We start from the raw sequence: 20219 nt of genomic DNA, 5'->3' as shown, positions 1-20219 counted from the left end.
AGGACTCAAATAAATAAAATCCAAAATGAAAGAGGAGAGATCACCACAGACATCATAGATATACAAAGAATTATTGTAGAATACTATGAAAAACTATATGCAACCAAATACAACAATCTAGAAGAAATGGATAAATTCCTAGAACAATACAACCTTCCTAGACTGAGTCATGAAGAAGCAGAAAGCCTAAACAGACCAATCAGCAGGGAGGAAATAGAAAAAACTATTAAAAACCTCCCCAAAAATAAAAGTCCAGGCCCAGACGGTTATACTAGTGAATTCTATCAAACATTCAAAGAAGACTTGGTTCCTATTCTACTCAAAGTCTTCCAAAAAATTGAAGAAGAAGCAACACTTCCCAACACATTTTATGAGGCCAACATAACCCTCATACCAAAACCTGGCAAGGATGGCACAAAGAAAGAAAACTACAGACCAATATCTCTAATGAATACAGATGCTAAAATACTAAACAAAATACTGGCAAACCGAATACAACAACATATTAAAAAAATAATACATCATGATCAAGTGGGATTCATCCCAGAATCTCAAGGATGGTTCAACATACGTAAAACGGTTAACGTAATACACCATATCAACAAAACAAAGAACAAAAACCACGTGATCTTATCAATAGATGCAGAAAAGGCTTTTGATAAAATACAACACAATTTTATGTTTAAGACTCTCAACAAAATGGGTATAGAAGGGAAATATCTCAACATGATAAAGGCCATATATGATAAACCATCAGCCAACATTATATTAAATGACATAAAACTGAGGACTTTCCACCTTAAATCAGGAACAAGACAGGGTTGTCCACTCTCTCCACTCTTATTTAATGTGGTGCTAGAAGTTCTGGCCAGAGCAATCAGACAAGACAAAGAAATAAAAGGTATCCATATCGGAAAAGAAGAAGTAAAGGTATCACTTTTTGCTGATGATATGATCCTATACATCGAAAACCCGAAGGACTCCACAAAAAGATTACTAGAAACAATAAACCAATATAGTAAGGTCGCAGGATACAAAATTAACATACAAAAGTCCATAGCCTTTCTATATGCCAACAATGAAATATTAGAAAACGAACTCAAAAAAATAATCCCCTTCACGATTGCAACAAAAAAATAAAATACCTAGGAATAAACATAACAAAGAATGTAAAGGACCTATATAACGAAAACTACAAGGCATTATTAAGAGAAATAGAAAAAGACACAATGAGATGGAAAAATATTCCTTGTTCTTGGATAGGAAGAATAAATATAATTAAAATGGCCATATTACCCAAAGCAATATATAAATTTAATGCAATTCCCATCAAAACTCCTATGACATTTTTTAAAGAAATGGAACAAAAAATCATCAGATTTATATGGAACTATAAAAACCCCCGAATAGCCAAAGCAATCTAAGGAAAAAGAATGAAGCTGGGGGCATTACAATACCTGACTTTAAACTATATTATAGGGCCACGATAATCAAAACAGAATGGTATTAGCAGAAAAATAGACACTCAGACAAATGGAACAGAATAGAAAGCCCAGAAATAAAACCACATATATATGGTCAAATAATCTTTGATAAAGGGGCCAACAACACACAATGGAGAAAAGAAAGCCTCTTCAACAAATGGTGTTGGGAAAACTGGAAAGCCACATGCAAAAGAATGAAACTCGACTACAGCCTGTCCCCGTGTACTAAAATTAATTCAAAATGGATCAAAGACCTAAATATAAGACCTGAAACAATAAAGTACATAGAAGAAGACATAGGCACTAAACTCATGGACCTGGGTTTTAAAGAACATTTTATGAACTTGACTCCAATGGCAAGAGAAGTGAAGGCAAAGATAAATGAATGGGACTACATCAGAATAAAAAGTTTTTGCTCAGCAAGAGAAACTGATATCAAAATAAACAGCCAACTAAATGGGAAATGTTATTTTCAAACAACAGCTCAGATAAGCGCCTAATATCCAAAATTTACAAAGAACTCATAAAACTCAACAACAAACAAACAATCCAATAAAAAAATGGGAAAAGGACATGAACAGACACTTCTCCCAGGAAGAAATACAAATGGCCAACAGATATATGAAAAGATGCTCAGCTTCATTAGTTATTAGAGAAATGCAAATCAAAACTACAATGAGATAGCACCTCACCCCTGTTAGATTAGCTATTATCAACAAGACGGGTAATAGCAAATGTTGGAGAGGCTGCGGAGAAAAGGGAACTCTCATCCACTGTTGGTGGGACTGTAAAGTAGTACAACCATTATGGAAGAAAGTATGGTGGTTCCTCAAAAAACTGCAAATAGAACTACTTTATGACCCAGCAATCCCTCTACTGGGTATATACCCCAAAACCTCAGAAACATTGATACGTCAAGACACATGTAGCCCCATGTTCATTGCAGCACTGTTCACAGTGGCCAAGACATGGAAACAACCAAAAAGTCCTTCAATAGAAGACTGGATAAAGAAGATGTGGCACATATACACTATGGAATACTACTCAGCCATAAGAAATGATGACATCAGATCATTTACAGCAAAATGGTGGGATCTTGATAACATTATATGGAGTGAAATAAGTAAATCAGAAAAAAACAAGAACTACATGATTCCATACATTGGTGGAACATAAAAACGAGACTAAGAGACATGGACAAGAGTGTGGTGGTTACCAGGGGTGGGGGGAGGGAGGACACAGGGGGGAGGGAGGGAGAGAGTTAGGGGGAGGGGGAGGGGCACAGAGAACTAGACAGAGGGTGACGGAGGACAATCTGACTATGGGCGAGGGGTATGCAACATAATTTAATGACAAGATAACCTAGACATGTTTTCTTTGAATATATGTACCCTGATTTATTAATGTCATCCCATTAACATTAATAAAAATTTATTAAAATTAAAAAAAAGATATAATTCAAATACAAGCCCTTAAAATAAGGAAAAAAACAAATTTTAGTATTTATAATATACTGGGGAAAAAACTTTCTAAGCATGACACAAAAGGCAGAAATCACTGATAGATTTTACTACATAGCTGTAAAAAAATAAAATAAAACTTCTGTAGAACAAAACACTGTGAATAATATAAAACAAAAACATCAAACAGAGGAAAGGGATTTGCAAACTATATATCATATCAGTATCCTTAAGTTCACAGATATAATTCTTAAAAATCATTAGAAAAAGAATAATACAATTGTAAAATAGGTAAAGAATATGAACTAGCAAGTGACAAAAGAAATACAGAAATGTCCAGTGAGCTCTGGAAACTGACTAAGAAGTTAATTAAGTAGGAGGGTGGGCAGCAATGCGAAGGGGCGCTGGAGTTGGGAGGAGGATGAACCAGAGAAGGGGCAGTGCCCAGTGAGGGGGCAGGGTGCTACGAGGGGGGCAGAGCCTAGAAATGAAGGATGTTCTATGCCAGTGATTCTCAAACTTTTTGAAGTTGGGGCGCATTTAAAACCCTACAAATAATTGTAGGCACACTATATACAAATTTCTGAGAAATATGTTATAATAATTAAGTCAAATATTAAAGAAAAAAATAAAGTCCAAGCGTGCTTTTATGGTAATTAAATGAAATAAATACGACAAAATTAAATTTATTCTGACATTAGAAAACATTTTTATGTTATATTTTTTGTTATGCTTTTTAGAATTCGTAAAAAAAGAGGGGTTAAAAAATAAAAAAAACAACAAAAAGTTTATCTTAGTAAGATTTAGTAAATTTGGCAAGTCCTGGTGTGAATGTGTTAAGTTTATTCATTCTTGTGTTTATGAGAAACAAGAACCTGATGTGTCCTAGTGATTTCTTCAATGTTTGGGCATATATTGAAAGGCAAACGCTCATTTCCTCGTCAATACATTGAAGAATTCCTCTCTTTTTACTCTTGTGTTGAGTGCAGAAAACCCCCACTATACGTATCATCTTAACTTTACACCAAACAAAGGATAGAAGAAACTTGCCTCCAGTCTTTCCTGGGAACATGGGGGGTAGTGTAAACAATCCAGCACCACAGCTTAACAGCCTTTTGCAACTTAATCAGGCAAGTGAGGTGGGGGGTTGGGCAATCAGCTTACAGCCAATTCCCCACATCTCTGTCCCCCCAAAATCTAAACTCCAAAAACTCTGTTGGATTTTTGGTCCCCAACAGGCATATATTTCTCTGGAATACCATAGGACGCACCTGGAAATCTAGGGTGCACCAGTGTGCCCTGGAGCACACTTTGAGAACAACTGTCCAGAGAACCAACTGTTCAAGGGCCAGAGCTACCAGGGTTGATTGACACTGAGGCCTACCCAGGGAGAGGCAGGGCCAAGGCCCAGGCCTGACTAAACCTCAAGACTAGGGTAGGGGTGGCCAAGGTGCTTCATCTCAGCTGAGGAGGAAAGAGCTGGTGCCACTCAGGGTTTTTAGAACTTCAACTATAAAAATGAGCAGAATTTTCCTTGATCATATCGGTGGTACTCATCTATTTTCTTGTGCATACTATGATACAATTCTGACCAACGGCTCAGAACTCATCTCGACTTGGTTCACTGATGCCACTGGCAAAGCATTTCTTTTTAACCTGCAGTACAGTGAAGTTCAAGGCCAGGTCATGCCACTGGCCACCATATGGTTCGAGGTGTTAACTGTGAAAACCGCAATGGCAAACTCGGATGGATCTATATATAAGTGTGCCACTGAAGATTGCCAGGGTTATAAGGAAGGCCATGTGATCCTGGAACTGCTCCAGTTTGGGAGAGTGAGGATTTGGGGGAGCATATACCATCTGATAGCTTTTGAAGAAAAAGTGAAAACTTCATCTTCTCCCAGGTCTCCTTCACTGAAAACAAAAATCTACTTACATACACTATAGCCTTAGTATCAGGGTTGGATTAATGAACAAGAATTTATGAGAATCTAAGATAAAACCTTTCTTTCTTTTTTTAATTTTCTAGTTTCTAATCAACAACAGTAGAGAGATATAATGCAGATTCTGTTCATTTTTCCCCTACTCTTACATCTCAAAGCGTAACAGTCAATCTGCAGCTACATGGTGGGCTCTGTGAGGGAAAAAAATGTGGGTTATTCGAGTGGAAAGTGTGTTTTACGTAAATTTTGAAAGGAGAATGCGTCAGAGCATGATTTTTAAACTTATTTCAGCTTCATTTTAAAGAACATTTAAAAAAAACCCAGTTATTAAAAAAAAAAAAAGGCCTGACTGGTGGTGGCACAGTGGATCAAGCATCAACCTGGAACGCTGAGGTCACTGGTTCAAAACCCTGGGCTTGCCTGGTTAAGGTACATATGGGAGTTGATGCTTCCTGCTCCTCTCTCTCTCTCTCTCTCTCATCTCTAAAATGAATAAAAAAAAAAACCCAGTTATTTTACTTGATCTGCTAGCTTCAGAGAGATCCAAATTTGTGAGCAGCGTGAAAGGCTCAGCATTAGCATGGCTCAGGCTGGCCACTGGGCCATATTCTTGTTGGAGGTGAACGCAGCACCAGACCCCATTCATTCTTCTTTGTCAGTTTCGACCCAAAAATATCACCCTTCTTAGTTATTTGTCATCATGTAATTGGCATTGATTGGAAACTTTTCCTGAAATGGGGCAGAACTGTTTGGTTGTCTTTTCCATGTAATTTAAGCATTGTAATATAATAAAGTAACAGTTAAATGTTAAAAAGAAAAAGAGGTTAAGTAATTTGGCTAAGTTCACAAAAAGAAAGTCAGAATTCAAACCCAGGCAATCTTACCTTTTAGTTAATATTTAAGGAATGAAGATGATATATTTAACACTACAAGATGTTTACATTATAGACTACAAAATGCAGGTTATAAGACAGAATGTACAATGAGATCCCTTTCTGTCCACACACTCACATAAAGGTTTATAGAGGCTTAGGAAAACAGTCTGAAAACATCAAAATGTAATAGTAGTTAGATTATGGGGCCTTTTTTATTTTGTGGGTTTTTTTTTTTTTTTGTATTTTTTGTATTTTTCTGAAGCTGGAAACGGGGAGGCAGTCAGACAGACTCCCGCATGCGCCTGACTGGGATCCACCCGGCACACCCACCAGGGGGCGATGCTCTGCCCCTCCGGGGCATCGCTCTGTCGCGACCAGAGCCACTCTAGCACCTGGGGCAGAGGCCAAGGAGCCATCACCAGCGCCCGGGCCATCTTTTGCTCCAATGGAGCCTTGGCTGCGGGAGGGGAAGAGAGAGACAGAGAGGAAGGAGAGGGGGAGGGGTGGAGAAGCAGATGGGCGCTTCTCCTGTGTACCCTGGCCGGGAATCGAACCTGGGACTTCCGCACACCAGGCCGATGCTCTACCACTGAGCCAACTGGCCAGGGCCTTGTGTTTTTCTTTTTGAATTAAAAAAAATTTCAGAATAAATATCTATTATTTCCATAATAAAGGGGAAAATTATGTTTATTTATTTATTTTTTTTTTTTTAAAGATTTTTTTTTTTGTATCTTTTTTTCTGAAGCTGGAAACGGGGAGAGACAGTCAGACAGACTCCCACATGCGCCCGACCAGGATCCACCCGGCACGCCCACCAGGGCGACGCTCTACCGCTGAGCCAACCGGCCAGGGCAGAAAATTATGTTTAAAAGCCAAAAAATAATACAAAATGAAAGAGTACACAGTACCTCTAATGAATTCCCAATGAATCCAAGTATACATGGCTCAGCACAGATCTCTCAGGGTCCCCAGTCTTTATTTATTTGTATTTTTCTAAAGTGAGAAGCAGGGAGGCAGAGAGACAGACTTCTGCATGTGACCAACTGGGATCCACCTGGCAAGCCTACTAGGGGGTGATGCTCTGTCCATCTGGGGCATTGCTCCATTGCAACTGAAGCCATTCTAGTGCCTGAGGCAGAGGCCACAGAGCCATCCTCGCACCCAAGCCAATTTTGCTCCAATAGAGACTTGGCTGTGGGAGGGGAAGAGAGAGAGAGAGAGAGAGAGAGAGAGGAAGGAGAGGGGGAAGGGTGGAGAAGCAGATGGGTGCTTCTCCTGTGTGCCCTGGCTGGGAATCAAACCTGGGACTTCCACACGCTGGGCCGACGCTCTACTGCTGAGCTAGCTGGCCAGGGCCTTCAGGGTCCCCAGTCTTTAGATTCAACTACCATGCTATGGTTCTCTAGTCTCCTCTTCCTTCCCTGTCTTTCCTACCTTTAGCTTCCAAATGAATCTACCTAAAATTCTGTGATCCTCTTGTAATTTTACTACTTAAACTTTCAATGATTCCTCATTTTCTACAGAACAAAGCAGAAATTCCTCAGCCTGAAACTCAAGGCCATCCACAATTATGACATTCAATTAATATTTAAATTTTTAAAGATTAAATTTATTGGAGTAAAATGGTTAATAAGATTATATAGGTTTCAGGTGTACAATTCTATTTAATTAATTTATTGTTATTTTTTTCCAAGTGAGAGGAGGGGAGATAGACAGACTTCCACATGCATCCAGACTGGGATCCACCTGACAACTCTCATCTGAGGCCAATACTATGCCCATCTTGGGCCATGCTTGCAATGGAACTATTTTTAACACCTGAGGCAGAGGCTCCACAGAGCCATCCTTAGCACCTGGACCAATGTGCTTGAACCAATTGAGCCATGGCTGCAGGAGGGCAAGAGAGAAAGAGAGAAAGAGAGAAAGAGAGAGAGAGAGAGAGAGAGAGAGAGAGAAAAGGGGAGGAGAAGCATATGGTCACTTCTCCTGTGTTCCCTGACAGGGAATCAAACCCAGGACATCCATACGTGGGGCCAATGCTCTACCACTGAGCCAACCAGCCAGGTCTGAGGTGTCCAGGTCTTAATACATTAACCGAATATTGCATTGTGTGTTTACCACCCAGTCAAGTCTGTTTCCGTTGCCATTTTTCAAACCCCTTTACCATCTTTTAACTCCCGGCCCCCTTTCCCTCTGGTAAACATCATACTCGTTACAATCAACTTTTATTATGCACATTCCAGCTAGCTGACTGCTCTTTTATTTTATTATAATAAAAGTTATATTTATTCATGATGCTACATTTATTGCATTCCCCTAGAAAAATGGAGAACTGTATATGTACCCAATTTGCACATACGTATAAAACTTTATACAAATTATGTGTAGCATACAAAGGCCTCTGGTAAGCTGAAACCTTGACACTACAATCTGGGTAACCCTCCTGCAAAGTCTCCAGTTTGTCAAATTTGTCCACAGAAAATTAAAAACTAGAATTATAGTCAGTCTTGCTGCTCACATTTAGAAATTATTTTAAAATATAATAATATAAAAAATTTCAATTTCTCTAAAACTCATAAAGGTAAAAACTGGAAGGGGATACAATTTCAATTTAACAGCATGACAAATTCACAGCTTATTTTGGCTGGATCTTTTGAAAAAAACCAAAAAAAAATCATCTTAGTTTTTTTTTTTTTTTTTTTTTTTTTTGTATTTTTCTGAAGCTGGAAACGGGGAGAGACAGTCAGACAGACTCCCGCATGCGCCCGACCAGGATCCACCCGGCACGCCCACCAGGGGCGATGCTCTGCCCACCAGGGGGCGATGCTCTGCCCCTCCAGGGCGTTGCTCTGTTGCGACCAGAGCCACTCTAGCGCCTGGGGCAGAGGCCAAGGAGCCATCCCCAGCGCCTGGGCCATCTTTGCTCCAATGGAGCCTCGCTGCAGGAGGGGAAGAGAGAGACAGAGAGGAAGGAGAGGGGGAGGGGTGGAGAAGCAGATGGGCGCTTCTCCTGTGTGCCCTGTCTGGGAATCGAACCCGGGACTTCTGCACGCCAGGCCGACGCTCTACCACTGAGCCAACCGGCCAGGGCCTCATGTTAGTTTTGACATTATCTTTCTAAGTTGTGGCTGCTTCAGAAGGTAATTTATCAAAATTCTTACCAAACAAAGATAAATATACTCCTCTTACAAAATAGTACAATAACACCCTAGGAACCAGAAGTTAGTAAATGTATCTATACAACTAAAAGGCCATTTTCCCAACAGAATAGGGCACGTTTACCTCAGAACCAACTGCAGAAACAGAAAGCAGAACAGAATGACTGCTTGCTCTTCTTTTCTATGTATGTTGTCTGTAGCTTTCTACAACTTGCTCATGTAGTTAACTCTGCCTCCATTTTCTACCCAAGGCTCAACTTCAAAACCTTCGTGAAATGTTTGCTAAAGCAGTGGTCCCCAACCTTTTTTGGGCCACGGAAAAGGTTTAATATCAGAAAATATTTTCACGGACTGGCCTTTAGGGTGGGACGGATAAATGTATCACGTGACTGAGACAAGCATCAAGAGTGAGTCTTAGACGGATGTAACAGAGGAATCTGGTCATTTTTAAAAAATAAAACATCGTTCAGACTTAAATATAAATAAAACGGAAATAATGTAAGTTATTTATTCTTTCTCTGCGGACTAGTACCAAATGGCCCATGGACCAGTACCGGTCCGCGGCCCGGGGGTTGGGGACCACTGTGCTAAAGCCATTCTGAGAATCCAGGGCTTCTATATACCTCTCCAGGCACTTAATGTTCTTTTTAAAATGTTCTTTCTTTTCTAAAGATAATGCCTTATTTGAGATAGTATCTTTATTTATTTATCTCTGTATTCTTCTTACTAAATACGTACTAAACGAATGTGATTAATCAACAAAATAGAAAAAAAATCACAGAATTCAATATTATCATATCTAGGTATTTTCAAAGTACCAGTTTGTGGCAATTAGATTCCTCATTCTCCGAACATAGATAGGAAAAAGAAGTTAATAAGTGCAGGCAGGTTTTTACTCTTTAGGTCTCTGACCTAATTAAGTGATTTATGAACCTCATGGAGTATAGATCTCTCATCTCACACAAACTCTCAGTTAATCTATGAATTGATGTATTTTGGTCTTCAGCAGTCTGGTCAGCATTGACCTTACTTTTCCCACATAAAGGCAATTGAAGCTTTACTCTCTGGGAAAGGAGACAGAGCTATGGCACTGAAATGTTCTCTGTACCTTTTCGTGTTGTGCACGGTGGTCCCCCCCAGGACGAGCCTCACTCCAGTGGTGGTGCGGTTGAGGTTGTACACTGTCAGGGCTTCTTCATAGGTGGCTCCTCCAATGACAAACACAATGATATCCTGAGGTCTGCAACAACGAAGACATTTAATAGCATGGGGGGTAATATTTGTTGTTAGTATTATACACACAGGTTTTTTTTTATTTTTTTTTATTTTTAGATTTTACTTATTAATTTTAGAGAGAGGAGAAAGAGAGAGAGAAGGGAGAGAGGAGCAGAAAGCATCAACTCCCATATGTGCCTTGACCAAGAAAGTCCAGGGTTTCGAACCGGTGACCTCAGTGTTCCAGGTCGATGCTTTTATCCACTGTGCCAATGCAAGTCAGGCTATAGACACAGTTTTGATTTCTGAATCTTTCTCTTTTGGTGGAGGACGCATAATTAAAGCAGAACAGAATAAAAGGTTTAAAAAAGTTTTAATTAGCTGAAATTGGCAGGAAACAGCAAGAAATGCTGAATAGTGATTTGCTTTCTGTTTATGAGCAGATGTCTTATAATTTCTGTGCTGTGAATTTCAGAATAGCACAATAGTGTTTGCTGGAACCAAATGTAGAAATACTCTTATATTCAAGAGGCTGCAGAGTACTTCACTGTGACATGATATCAACATAGCAGTAATTTATGTTTGTACCACACATCTGGTTTCATGTGTAAGACCTTTGTTAAATATTTAGTACCGTGTCATTACAATGGCCTCTGTCCAAGGACCTCAGAGTGTTTTGGGAAGTACTGGTACATTTGGAAGTCCTATAACACGGGAAATGGAAACAGTATGTTGAGTGTAAAAAAAGAATGAGACACAGAAATTAATGACATTTCTAGGAAACTCCACGTCTTTAAAAAAAATCTTTGTTCCTAAGTTCTTTGATAAACCGAGAAAAAGAAACCATGGAAACAAACAAACAAACAAAAAACCCGTCAGTGTCATTTTGATGCTGGACATGCTGACACACCAGCTCAGTCACCAGCCTCAATTGGGTAGCTCTGTGCAGTTTCACTGTGTTTCAGTCTTTATCAAAATGGCTTCATAACAAAAGTGATAGGTCCTCCTATTAGCCCTTCTTTAGATAACAATAAGAAGGAGAGCATATTATTTTCCAAATTGCTATAAAGTTTGCATTGTTTCTTTTCTTATGACATCAAAAGAAGATGCAGCCCTGGCCGGTTGGCTCAGTGGTAGAGCGTCGGCCTGGTGTGCAGAGGTCCCGGGTTCGATGCCTGGCCAGGGCACACAGGAGAAGCGCCCATCTGCTTCTCCACCCCTCCCCCTCTCCTTCCTCTCTGTCTCTCTCTTCCCCTCCCGCAGCGGGGCTCCATTGGAGCAAAGATGGCCCGGGCGCTGGGGATGGCTCTTTGGCCTCTGCCCCAGGCGCTAGAGTGGCTCTGGTCACGACAGAGCATCGCCCCCTGGTGGGCAGAGCATCGCCCCCTGGTGGGCGTGCCGGGTGGATCCCGGTTGGGCGCAGGAGGGAGTCTGTCTGACTGTCTATCCCCGTTTCCAGCTTCAGAAAAATACAAAAAAGAAAAAAAAAAAAAAAGAAGATGCAATTACTTAACCTTAGTAGGCAATTAATTTTGTTACATCACTTATTGGCCAATATTTAGAACTACATCAAGCAGATGCATATATTTTGGTGGTTACAGCTCAAAACTAAACAGAAACATCTTTAAAGGATATACATACTTATGAATAAACCATGTTTGTCTACATTTCCTTTCTGTTCATCTCTTTCTAAAAAACCTTGATGAAATAAAACAAGAGTATTTGTTCTTGTTGGACTTCTTGGTAACAGAATCAGATACTGTGTCAATTTTAAAATGTTCAGATACTCTCTGAATTGCAGATATCCAATGAAAGACTCCCAATACAGAAGAGATGGTATTTTGCAATTAATTAGAATCATTATGACATTTCTATGTGAACCTGGAACTTAAAATCAGGCCTCTGAAACACTACATTTACTTTTTTAAAGATAAAATAAACTTCATTCAAGACTGAAACAACAGATTCATTAGCATCACGATGTTTTAAGAGTTACATACTGAAAACAGTAGCCAGTTCATGCTGTGTATAGATACACAAGGACACCTTGAGAACCCAACAATTTACATCTTATTTTATTAGAAAAATAAACAAAATTTCACATGTAGTGTTTCTGGAAAGCATTCCTTCTATACATGGATAAGGTAAGCAGAAAAACTTAAATCTTTTTAAAAATTAAATTTATTGGGGTGACAATGATTAATAAAATTATATAGTTTACAGGTGTACAGTTCTATATGATATCATCTCTATATCGTGTTGTGTGTTCACCACCCCAAGCCAAGTCTCCTTCCATAACCATTTATCCCTGTTACACTTCTGACTAAAATTCAAATTTTTGAATATATTTACAGATGATAAAGATTTCATGAGCTTTACTGTAAGAGAAAGGGCCAAAGAAAAAGGACTGCTGCTTTTACAGAAACAAAAATGAGCTGCTGCAACAAGATTCTACTAAATTTGTGTAAATGTGAAAAAGTACTCTCCCTTTTTGAATTAACTGATTCTGAAATGCATGACCACATAGTTGCATTTTCTCACCAAATGTTTAAGTTGCTTGTTTTTATCAGGGAGAAGAAGCAATTCTGGAGTGAGAAAAACCATTAACCTGATAAACAGGATGTGTGGGAGTCCCAGATGCAGGGGAAAACCAAAGTCAATTTGTGCATATAGTCATATAGCCAAGCACTAATTTAATAGCTAAGGGCTAAAACATTTCTAGAAGCATATCTGGTTTTGAAAAATTGTGTTTTTTCTGCATCTCCTCTGATACTTTCTAATATTACAATAATAATAAAACCAAAAAGTTCTATCATAATGAGACTTAAATCATAATAAAGATGACTAAAATTAATGATGCTTCTTAATGTAATAATCTAGGGCCAAGATAGCAGCTAGAACTGAGAGTGAGGCCAAGTGGATGCACAGCCAAAATATTGTATAAGGTTACTGGCAAATGGCAAAAATATAAAATTTCTGGTTACATGAACCAAATTTATTCTCTAGTTTAAATTTTCCAATTGTAAATCTGATCATATCAAATGTTATAGATGCCTAAATTTGATAAATATCTATTGAGCAACTACTATTTGTAAGGCACTGTGTTGAATATTGTGAAAAACCCAAATATTAACAAAGTTCTTACTTCAAGATTACAATACTTAATAGGAAGGATAGATATGTATACAACTACTGTCTCAATAGCCAGAGGTAACGACTATTAACCATTTCTTGTTTATTCTTTCAGAACTATTTACTGTATACATAAACATATATATGCTTGCATATATTATATAAATACAATATATATATGTAGTCAAGCAGAGGCTTATTTATAAACAAACACATATATAACCACATTTATGCTTATATGCAGTCTTTTTACACAAAAGGGATGGTATAGTATTTTGCTTTTTTATCCAATATATCTTAGAAAATGTTGATATCACTCCATGAGAGTTATATCACTCCATGAGAGTTATGCCATTTTTAAAGAAGAATGCAGAGTATTGTAGTATAATATCAATAACTAGCCCTCTATTGATGGATATTTCGCTTGTTTCCATTTTTTCACTACTACAGATAATGTATTGGCTGATATCCTTGTTTATATGTTTCTGAACATGTGCAACTACATATATCCATATGGCAAACTTTTAGAGGCAAAATTGCTTAGTGGGTCTTTTCAAGTTCTCTTAAGTTTTCCTTTTGTTAAGCAGGACCAACCAGTAGTGGTGTCCTTCACTGTAGTTTTCTAACCATTTGTCTGCTTTCTTCAAAATTTCCACTATATCAGAAGCTCATCATATATTTGTACTGTTTTCTCTTGACCTCTGTCCCTGGTCACTCTCATTCCCTGAAGAGTTCAGCTCTGGTTTACTGTTCTCCTTTTCACTCCTGCTCCTTTCAAGATTTTCAATGACTTTAACATCAATGTGGGTTACCCACTTCACACCCTGGTCTCCTCACTCACCCTGATCTGTTCTATCCCTCACAACCACCATGGTTATAACAAACTTTTCTATTACTATGTGCACTATGAAATCTTGACAAGATCTCTTTCCACAATAACCTCTTCCATTAATTCACTTACACTAAGATTCCTACTGTAGTAATTCTTTGACCTCATCAAGACCTCCAATACTTTTTTTTCACTATCCAATTTTCATCCCTCCAAATCTTTCTTATTTAATCTAGTGCAGCTAAACCACATAACCAGGCTCATGGGTTGTATTTTAAATTAATGACCATAGATTTGAAATGGGCATCCAATCTTTCCCAGAAGTCCTACTTACATTTCCCTAACAAATTTGATTTCTAGCCTACAAGATGACAATTTCATGATGTTTCTTTTCTCCCCTCACCTCTGCTACTTTAGCTGATAACTCGACATATCTTACGGAGAAAATAGAAGCAGTCCAACAAGACGGCCGCCATATTCTCACCAACAAAACTTAAAATGAAAGAAGTCCTTCTGCTCCTTTCCAAGGTTCCTCTCAGTATGCTCTGGGTCCCCTAGACTTTGCTTCCACAGCTCCTTTCTCTTCCTCATTATCTACTTCTCTTTTAGGATAATTCTTGTCAGGTTACATTATCCTCTAGAACAGGGGTCTCAAACTCGCAGCCCACGGGCTGCCCGCCGAACAATTTTGTGCGGCCCGCAGACTAATCCACGAAGTTCAAAATATTTTGGATAAAATTAAGTAAGCCTAGGGGCCTACTTGTATTTTTCATTTCTCTAGCATCCTAGCTAGATATTAGATTAGTTAACAGCAGTTGTGATGCGAACTACAGTTTCTGGTCGTTTTGTGACACTGAGTAAACTGCATGTACGATTATGTTTGTTGTACTGATTTTTTTTTGTTTTCAACTGCAGTGAGAAAAGTGTTGCGTAACAGTTGCCTTTTGTAGACCTAGTGCGGCCCGCCGAATGGCTGTGATCTTGCTCTGCGGCCCACATGCTGAGTTTGAGACCCCTGCTCTAGAATTTCTTACCCTTGAGCCACAATCTCTTCTCACTATCATTTCTTTTCTCTCATCCCTTCATGCAAAACTTCTTTAAAAATGTTATATATATCTATTATCTCAACTTTAGCTTACATCCTGTAACACTCTCTAATTTGGTTTCTGACCTCACTGAAATAGAGAATAAGGTCACCAAAGACCTTCAGGCTGCCAGATCTGATGGATTCTTCATTGTCTTCACCTTATTTATGTCTCAGAAGACTGGACTCAGGTGACTACTTGCTCCTTGGTCTTTATTCTCCTAGTTTTCTTCCTACCTTTCTGTCTACTCCTTAGTCTCCACTTCTGGCTCCACATACTTTATTCAATGGTTGGTCCTGGCTCTCCTTTTCCCTTTCTATGTTCTCTTCCTCTAGTGCCATGGCTTTAAATATCACCCAAATCTTGTCGACTCCCAATTTAGTATCTAACATTTCCACTTGGCTGTCTAATAAACCTCTGCAACTTAACAACAGAACTCTTGATTTCCCCCTAAAACCTAAGAGTTATTCCTGACTTTCTCTCTTACTTTTGTCCCATCAGTTTATTCCATTAAATAAGTTTCTTGATTCTACCTTCTCTCTCAGCCTCCTTATCCAAACCACTTCCATTTCTTACCTGGACTATTGCAGCTGCCTCCTAAGTGGCCTCCCTGCTTCTATTTTTGCCTTCAATAATCCATTCGCCCCACAAGGTAATCTTTTAATAAATAATTCAGTTCATGTCACTCATATGCTTAAAGTTCTTCAACAGCTTGCTATGACATTAAAACAAACTTCTTTGCCAGGGACTATGTGACTCTATGTCAGGGGTTGGGAACCTTTTTGGCTGAGAGAGCCATGAACACCACATATTTAAAAATGTAATTCCGTGAGAGCCATACAACAACCCGTGTACATTACGTATTATCCAATAAAAATTTGGTGTGGTCCCAGAGGACAGCTGTGATTGGCTCCAGCCACCTGCAACCATGAACATGAGTGGTAGGAAATGAACGAAATGTAATACCTGAGAATGTTTTATATTTTTAACGTTATTATTTTTTTATTAAATATTTGTCTGTGAGCCAGATGCAGCCATCAAAAGAGCCACACCTGGCTCGCGAGCCATAGGTTCCCGACTCCTGCTCTATATGATCCAGCCCATACTTGTTTTTTCAGCTTCTTGTTTCCTCCTTACTCACTAAGCTCCAACCACTCTGGGGTGCTCTGTGCTCCATGAACTGGCCCAGTTCTCTTTCTTGAAGGCCCTTGCTCTGGTTTTCCCTCTACTTGGGATGCTCTCTCTCCTCATCATTATGTAATTGGCTCTTTCTCATAATTCAAAACTCATCTCAAATATCACTTCTTCAGAGAGGTTCTTTCCATCTAAAGTAGCCTTCCCCACCTCTACAAAGTTTCTTTGAATCTTATTACCCTATTTATTTCCTCAGTAGTACTTATTTCATTCAAATTGTCCTTTATTTGCTTACTAGTTTACTGTCTGTCTCCTTCATGTAAGTTCATTGAGGGCAGGTATCTGTCTTTCCTGTCACTTCTATCTTCCCATTATCTACAACAGTTCTTGACATATTGAAGGCTTTCAATAAATACTTGTTACATAAAAGGATGAAGCAATTGAGTTATTAACTATATCTGTATTTTTGTAATAGTGACAAGTGCTAACAGATGCTGACAACAAATGTGCATTTTGAGCTCTGTTTGCAAAAATGAATCATCCAGATTAGAAAGGTTTGCTGTCATAAACTATTCACATACAACATACTCTTCTGGTGGTCTATGGTGTCCCTTTAGCAATAAATAGCTAATATTTTGTTCAGTATTTCTTATACAAAATTCCTAAGAAAATGAATACTTTCACTTTTATCATAGCAATTTAATAGAGTTATGCTGTTTTTCAAAGAACCTCTAAGACAGGTGAATAGCTTAGGGCTGTTTTTGATTCTTCTTACTTAGCTGGCATTTCTGAACCTTGATGCCAAGGTCCTTAAATATTTTATCTGATGAGTGTATGCTCTGAATTTAACTCCAGATGTTTTGCATCTCAACCTTGGATTTTTTGAAAGATTTTTTTTTTTTCCTGCTGGCTGGTTGGCTTAGTGGTTGAGTGTGTGGATGTCCCAGGTTCGATTCCTGGTCAGAGCACACAGGAGAAGTGAAAATCTGCTTTTCTATCCCCCCCCCCCCCCCCTTCGCCTTCTCTCTCTCTCTTTTCCCCTTCTGCAGCCATGGCTTGATTAGTTCAAGTGCATTCTCTCTGGGAGCTGAGGATGGCTCTGTGGAGCTGTGCTTTAGGCGCTAAACATAGTTTGGTTGCGAGCATGGCCCAAGATGGGCAGAGCATCAGCCTCAGACAGGGGTTGCTGGGTGGATCCTGGTTGGGACGCATGTGGGAGTCTATTTCCCTTCCTCTCACTTGAAAATGAAGACCAAAAAAAAAAGGTATTTTTTCCTGTTCTGTTATCAAATTATAGAATTAAAAAAAAATAAAGTGAAAAATATATATCATATAAAACAGTCATCTAGTCATCTAGATACCTCAAAACATTATTCTCCGTTCAGAAATTAATTATACATATAAAACTCTATTCTTCCACAGCTCTTAGATTATGATTAGCTGAAATTATAGAAGAATTTTACCAACAGTAACAATTCTCACATCAATCCATTCAATAGGGTTCACCTACATATATTAGATTGTTTAGAACATGTGGGTCTAATAAAAAAATACACAAAAATAAACTTATAACTAGGTAGATCTTGTATATCTTTAAAATTTCAGAGTGGCTTTAGGAAGTTGTTCTGGACAAGTTTTCTATTTATTAAAACTAACATAACACTGGATTAAAGTGACAATTATTTGCTTCTTTCAGTTAATACCCAAAAAGAAAACCATCCTTTTCTTCTTTGTGACAAATGGTCTTTATTAATTAGGTCTCAGTCTGTATGCTGGCCACATTTGGCAAAGTCCAGTCTTTACCAAAAATAATAACAACCTGCTCTGGCTGGCAATCAAGCAGCAAAGCTATTTTTGGCTTTAATGTTTGAAACTCCAAATGCTAGATGCTGTGGAACTGAACCTTAAATGGCATAAGCAAACTGGTCTGATACTAAAGGACAGAATGTAAGTATTTGGGTTGTTCCAAAACACCTGTTTCTTTATTACCAAAGAAGCAATGTTTCAGGTTTCGCAGGTGAAATTTATATCTAAACTCAACACATGTAAAACCAAAAGAATCTTAGAACTGAAACTATAGGGGAAAGGAATAGAATGATATAATCGGAGTTGTAGTCCCTAACGTTACTCTAAATTTCCTATTTTCTTAGTGTTTCTGGTTTCTATTATTAATATCTTTATGTCTTACCTGTCTCTGAGTGTACTGGGACCTAGATAAGGGTACAAGTTTTCTTTAAGCTTTCCTTTAATGAGATGGTCCAGGGTCTCATGTAGGAAAGGTTGATGCTGAGTATACACATTTTCTATTCCCTAAGACAGGAAAAAATAGTTCTTATGTCATTTTTGGAAACTTGCAATATAATGATTTATGATATTCTTATCAGAAAAAGACATGCACTCAACAGAGATTTCATGAGATAGGTTCAAATAGGAATTTTAGGAGAATCTTATGGTTAAATAATTTAAAATTTTTACTCATCAATTAAAAATGTTCCAATCTCATAACAACACTCTGAAATTTAAGGCTAGCATTATAATTTTAAAAATAAAATTCTTAAATCCTTTATCATTAATGTACTGACTCTCATCTTTTTGTGAAAATGTTATATGACAGAAAAAGTAAAAGGAAGCATTATGTAGAAAAGGAGATTAGATACACTCAGGAAAACGGAAAAGTTTTAGGCAACATAAGAAAGTCTAGCCGATTAAAACTGACTTTTGACCATTTTAAGAAAATAGGTATTTTTAAAAGAGCTAAAATTGTTTGCTTCATTTTTATTTTCCTTCAAAGAAAAACTACCCAACAAGTCTTTAATGATAAACAAGAAATGGAGCAAAATAGTGACGACTAACAAAACTGTCTGTCTTTTCACTCTTGGATATTTCCTGGAAATATCCTGTTATGTTATTCTCCGCTCAGCTACTTGGTCCGATGCTGATGCTGCTCCAATATAGAATGCATTTTTAAAAAAGTTCTCAGGAGGATGTCTGCTGTAATGTCACTTAATTGACATAGTACCAAGCCAGCAGCAATCCAGGGGTTACTTTGATCATATTCATGCACTCTCAGCCTCAGGGGTGCCACTGTCATCCATTTAGGCACAGAGATGTCATACCTTCAGGCCTTTGAGGAACTGTTTGGTAATAGCCACCGCATCTTTGGGACTGAAGAGGTCACTTCCTCTGGCCCGTTTACCACCATATTCAACAATTGCAGACACAAGCTATTAAAGAGAGAGAGAGAAAGAAACAACCTCTTATTGCTTGGGGATCAGGAAACTCATTTCATAAGAAAATAACTTTATTAAGGAAATGAAGACATGAGAGAACAAAATTACACATTTCTGTGAATAGAAACAGTATGACATCATTTGCCAGAGTAAAAATAGAATAATAAAGCTGGTTCCTGTTTGGTGGGATTACTGTATAAATTTTGTTACCTTTCGATATTTCTCACAGACACCTTTATTCCTGAGGTCCATCATTAGTCCTGGCAGGCTGTTGTTGCTGTGTCGCTCGTAATGTAATGCGTAGAGCATCACCAGGCGGGCAGCATCAAACTCTGTCACTTTGGGGTTCTGCAGGAGCCTCTTTAAATTCTGAAAATAGAGAGAACTGATATTTATCACCCCTTCACTTGCATAATGTTGTATAATATCTCAGCTCTAATAATTATTGAATGGCAGTGATACATCTGAGTTCATGACTAAGATTACTACTATGGCAAGGTATAGTCATAGGTTTAGCAACTGTTTCAACTACAAAAAATTTGATGCCTTTTGCCCAAAAATTAAATAAGGAAACAAATTTCTATTGTAATTGTTTTAGGACAAACATGAATTAACTATGGATAGTTCTTTTCTTTCCTTTGATGAGATGGTCCAAGGTCTCATGTACGGAAGGC

General features: G+C 38.3%; 1 protein-coding gene and 1 pseudogene across 5 annotated transcripts in view; one reads left to right on the top strand and one right to left on the bottom strand.

The window, feature by feature from the left end:
* The window catches only part of VPS45 (vacuolar protein sorting 45 homolog), an 82262-nt gene that overhangs the window by 26977 nt on the left and 35066 nt on the right, over positions 1-20219 (bottom strand). For 3 of the 5 annotated variants that reach the window (XM_066377370.1, XM_066377374.1, XM_066377373.1), the window contains 4 exons: positions 19756-19914; positions 19432-19539; positions 18504-18625; positions 10029-10160 (listed from right to left, as the gene is read on the bottom strand). In XM_066377370.1, the coding sequence (XP_066233467.1) occupies positions 10029-10160; positions 18504-18625; positions 19432-19539; positions 19756-19914 (521 nt within the window). Of the gene's footprint in view, positions 1-6730; positions 6955-7449; positions 7650-10028; positions 10161-18503; positions 18626-19431; positions 19540-19755; positions 19915-20219 lie in introns of those variants that run through there. The other 2 variants (XM_066377372.1, XM_066377371.1) reach the window with 2 other exon arrangements.
* On the top strand, positions 4463-4818 carry LOC136397348 (protein yippee-like 5; annotated as a pseudogene).

The sequence above is a fragment of the Saccopteryx leptura genome, chromosome 3 (assembly GCF_036850995.1).
Source record: "Saccopteryx leptura isolate mSacLep1 chromosome 3, mSacLep1_pri_phased_curated, whole genome shotgun sequence".
NCBI classification, from domain to species: Eukaryota; Metazoa; Chordata; class Mammalia; order Chiroptera; family Emballonuridae; genus Saccopteryx; species Saccopteryx leptura.
The sequence above is the reverse complement of the archived record's forward strand: the minus strand, read 5'-3'. Positions and strand labels throughout refer to the sequence as shown.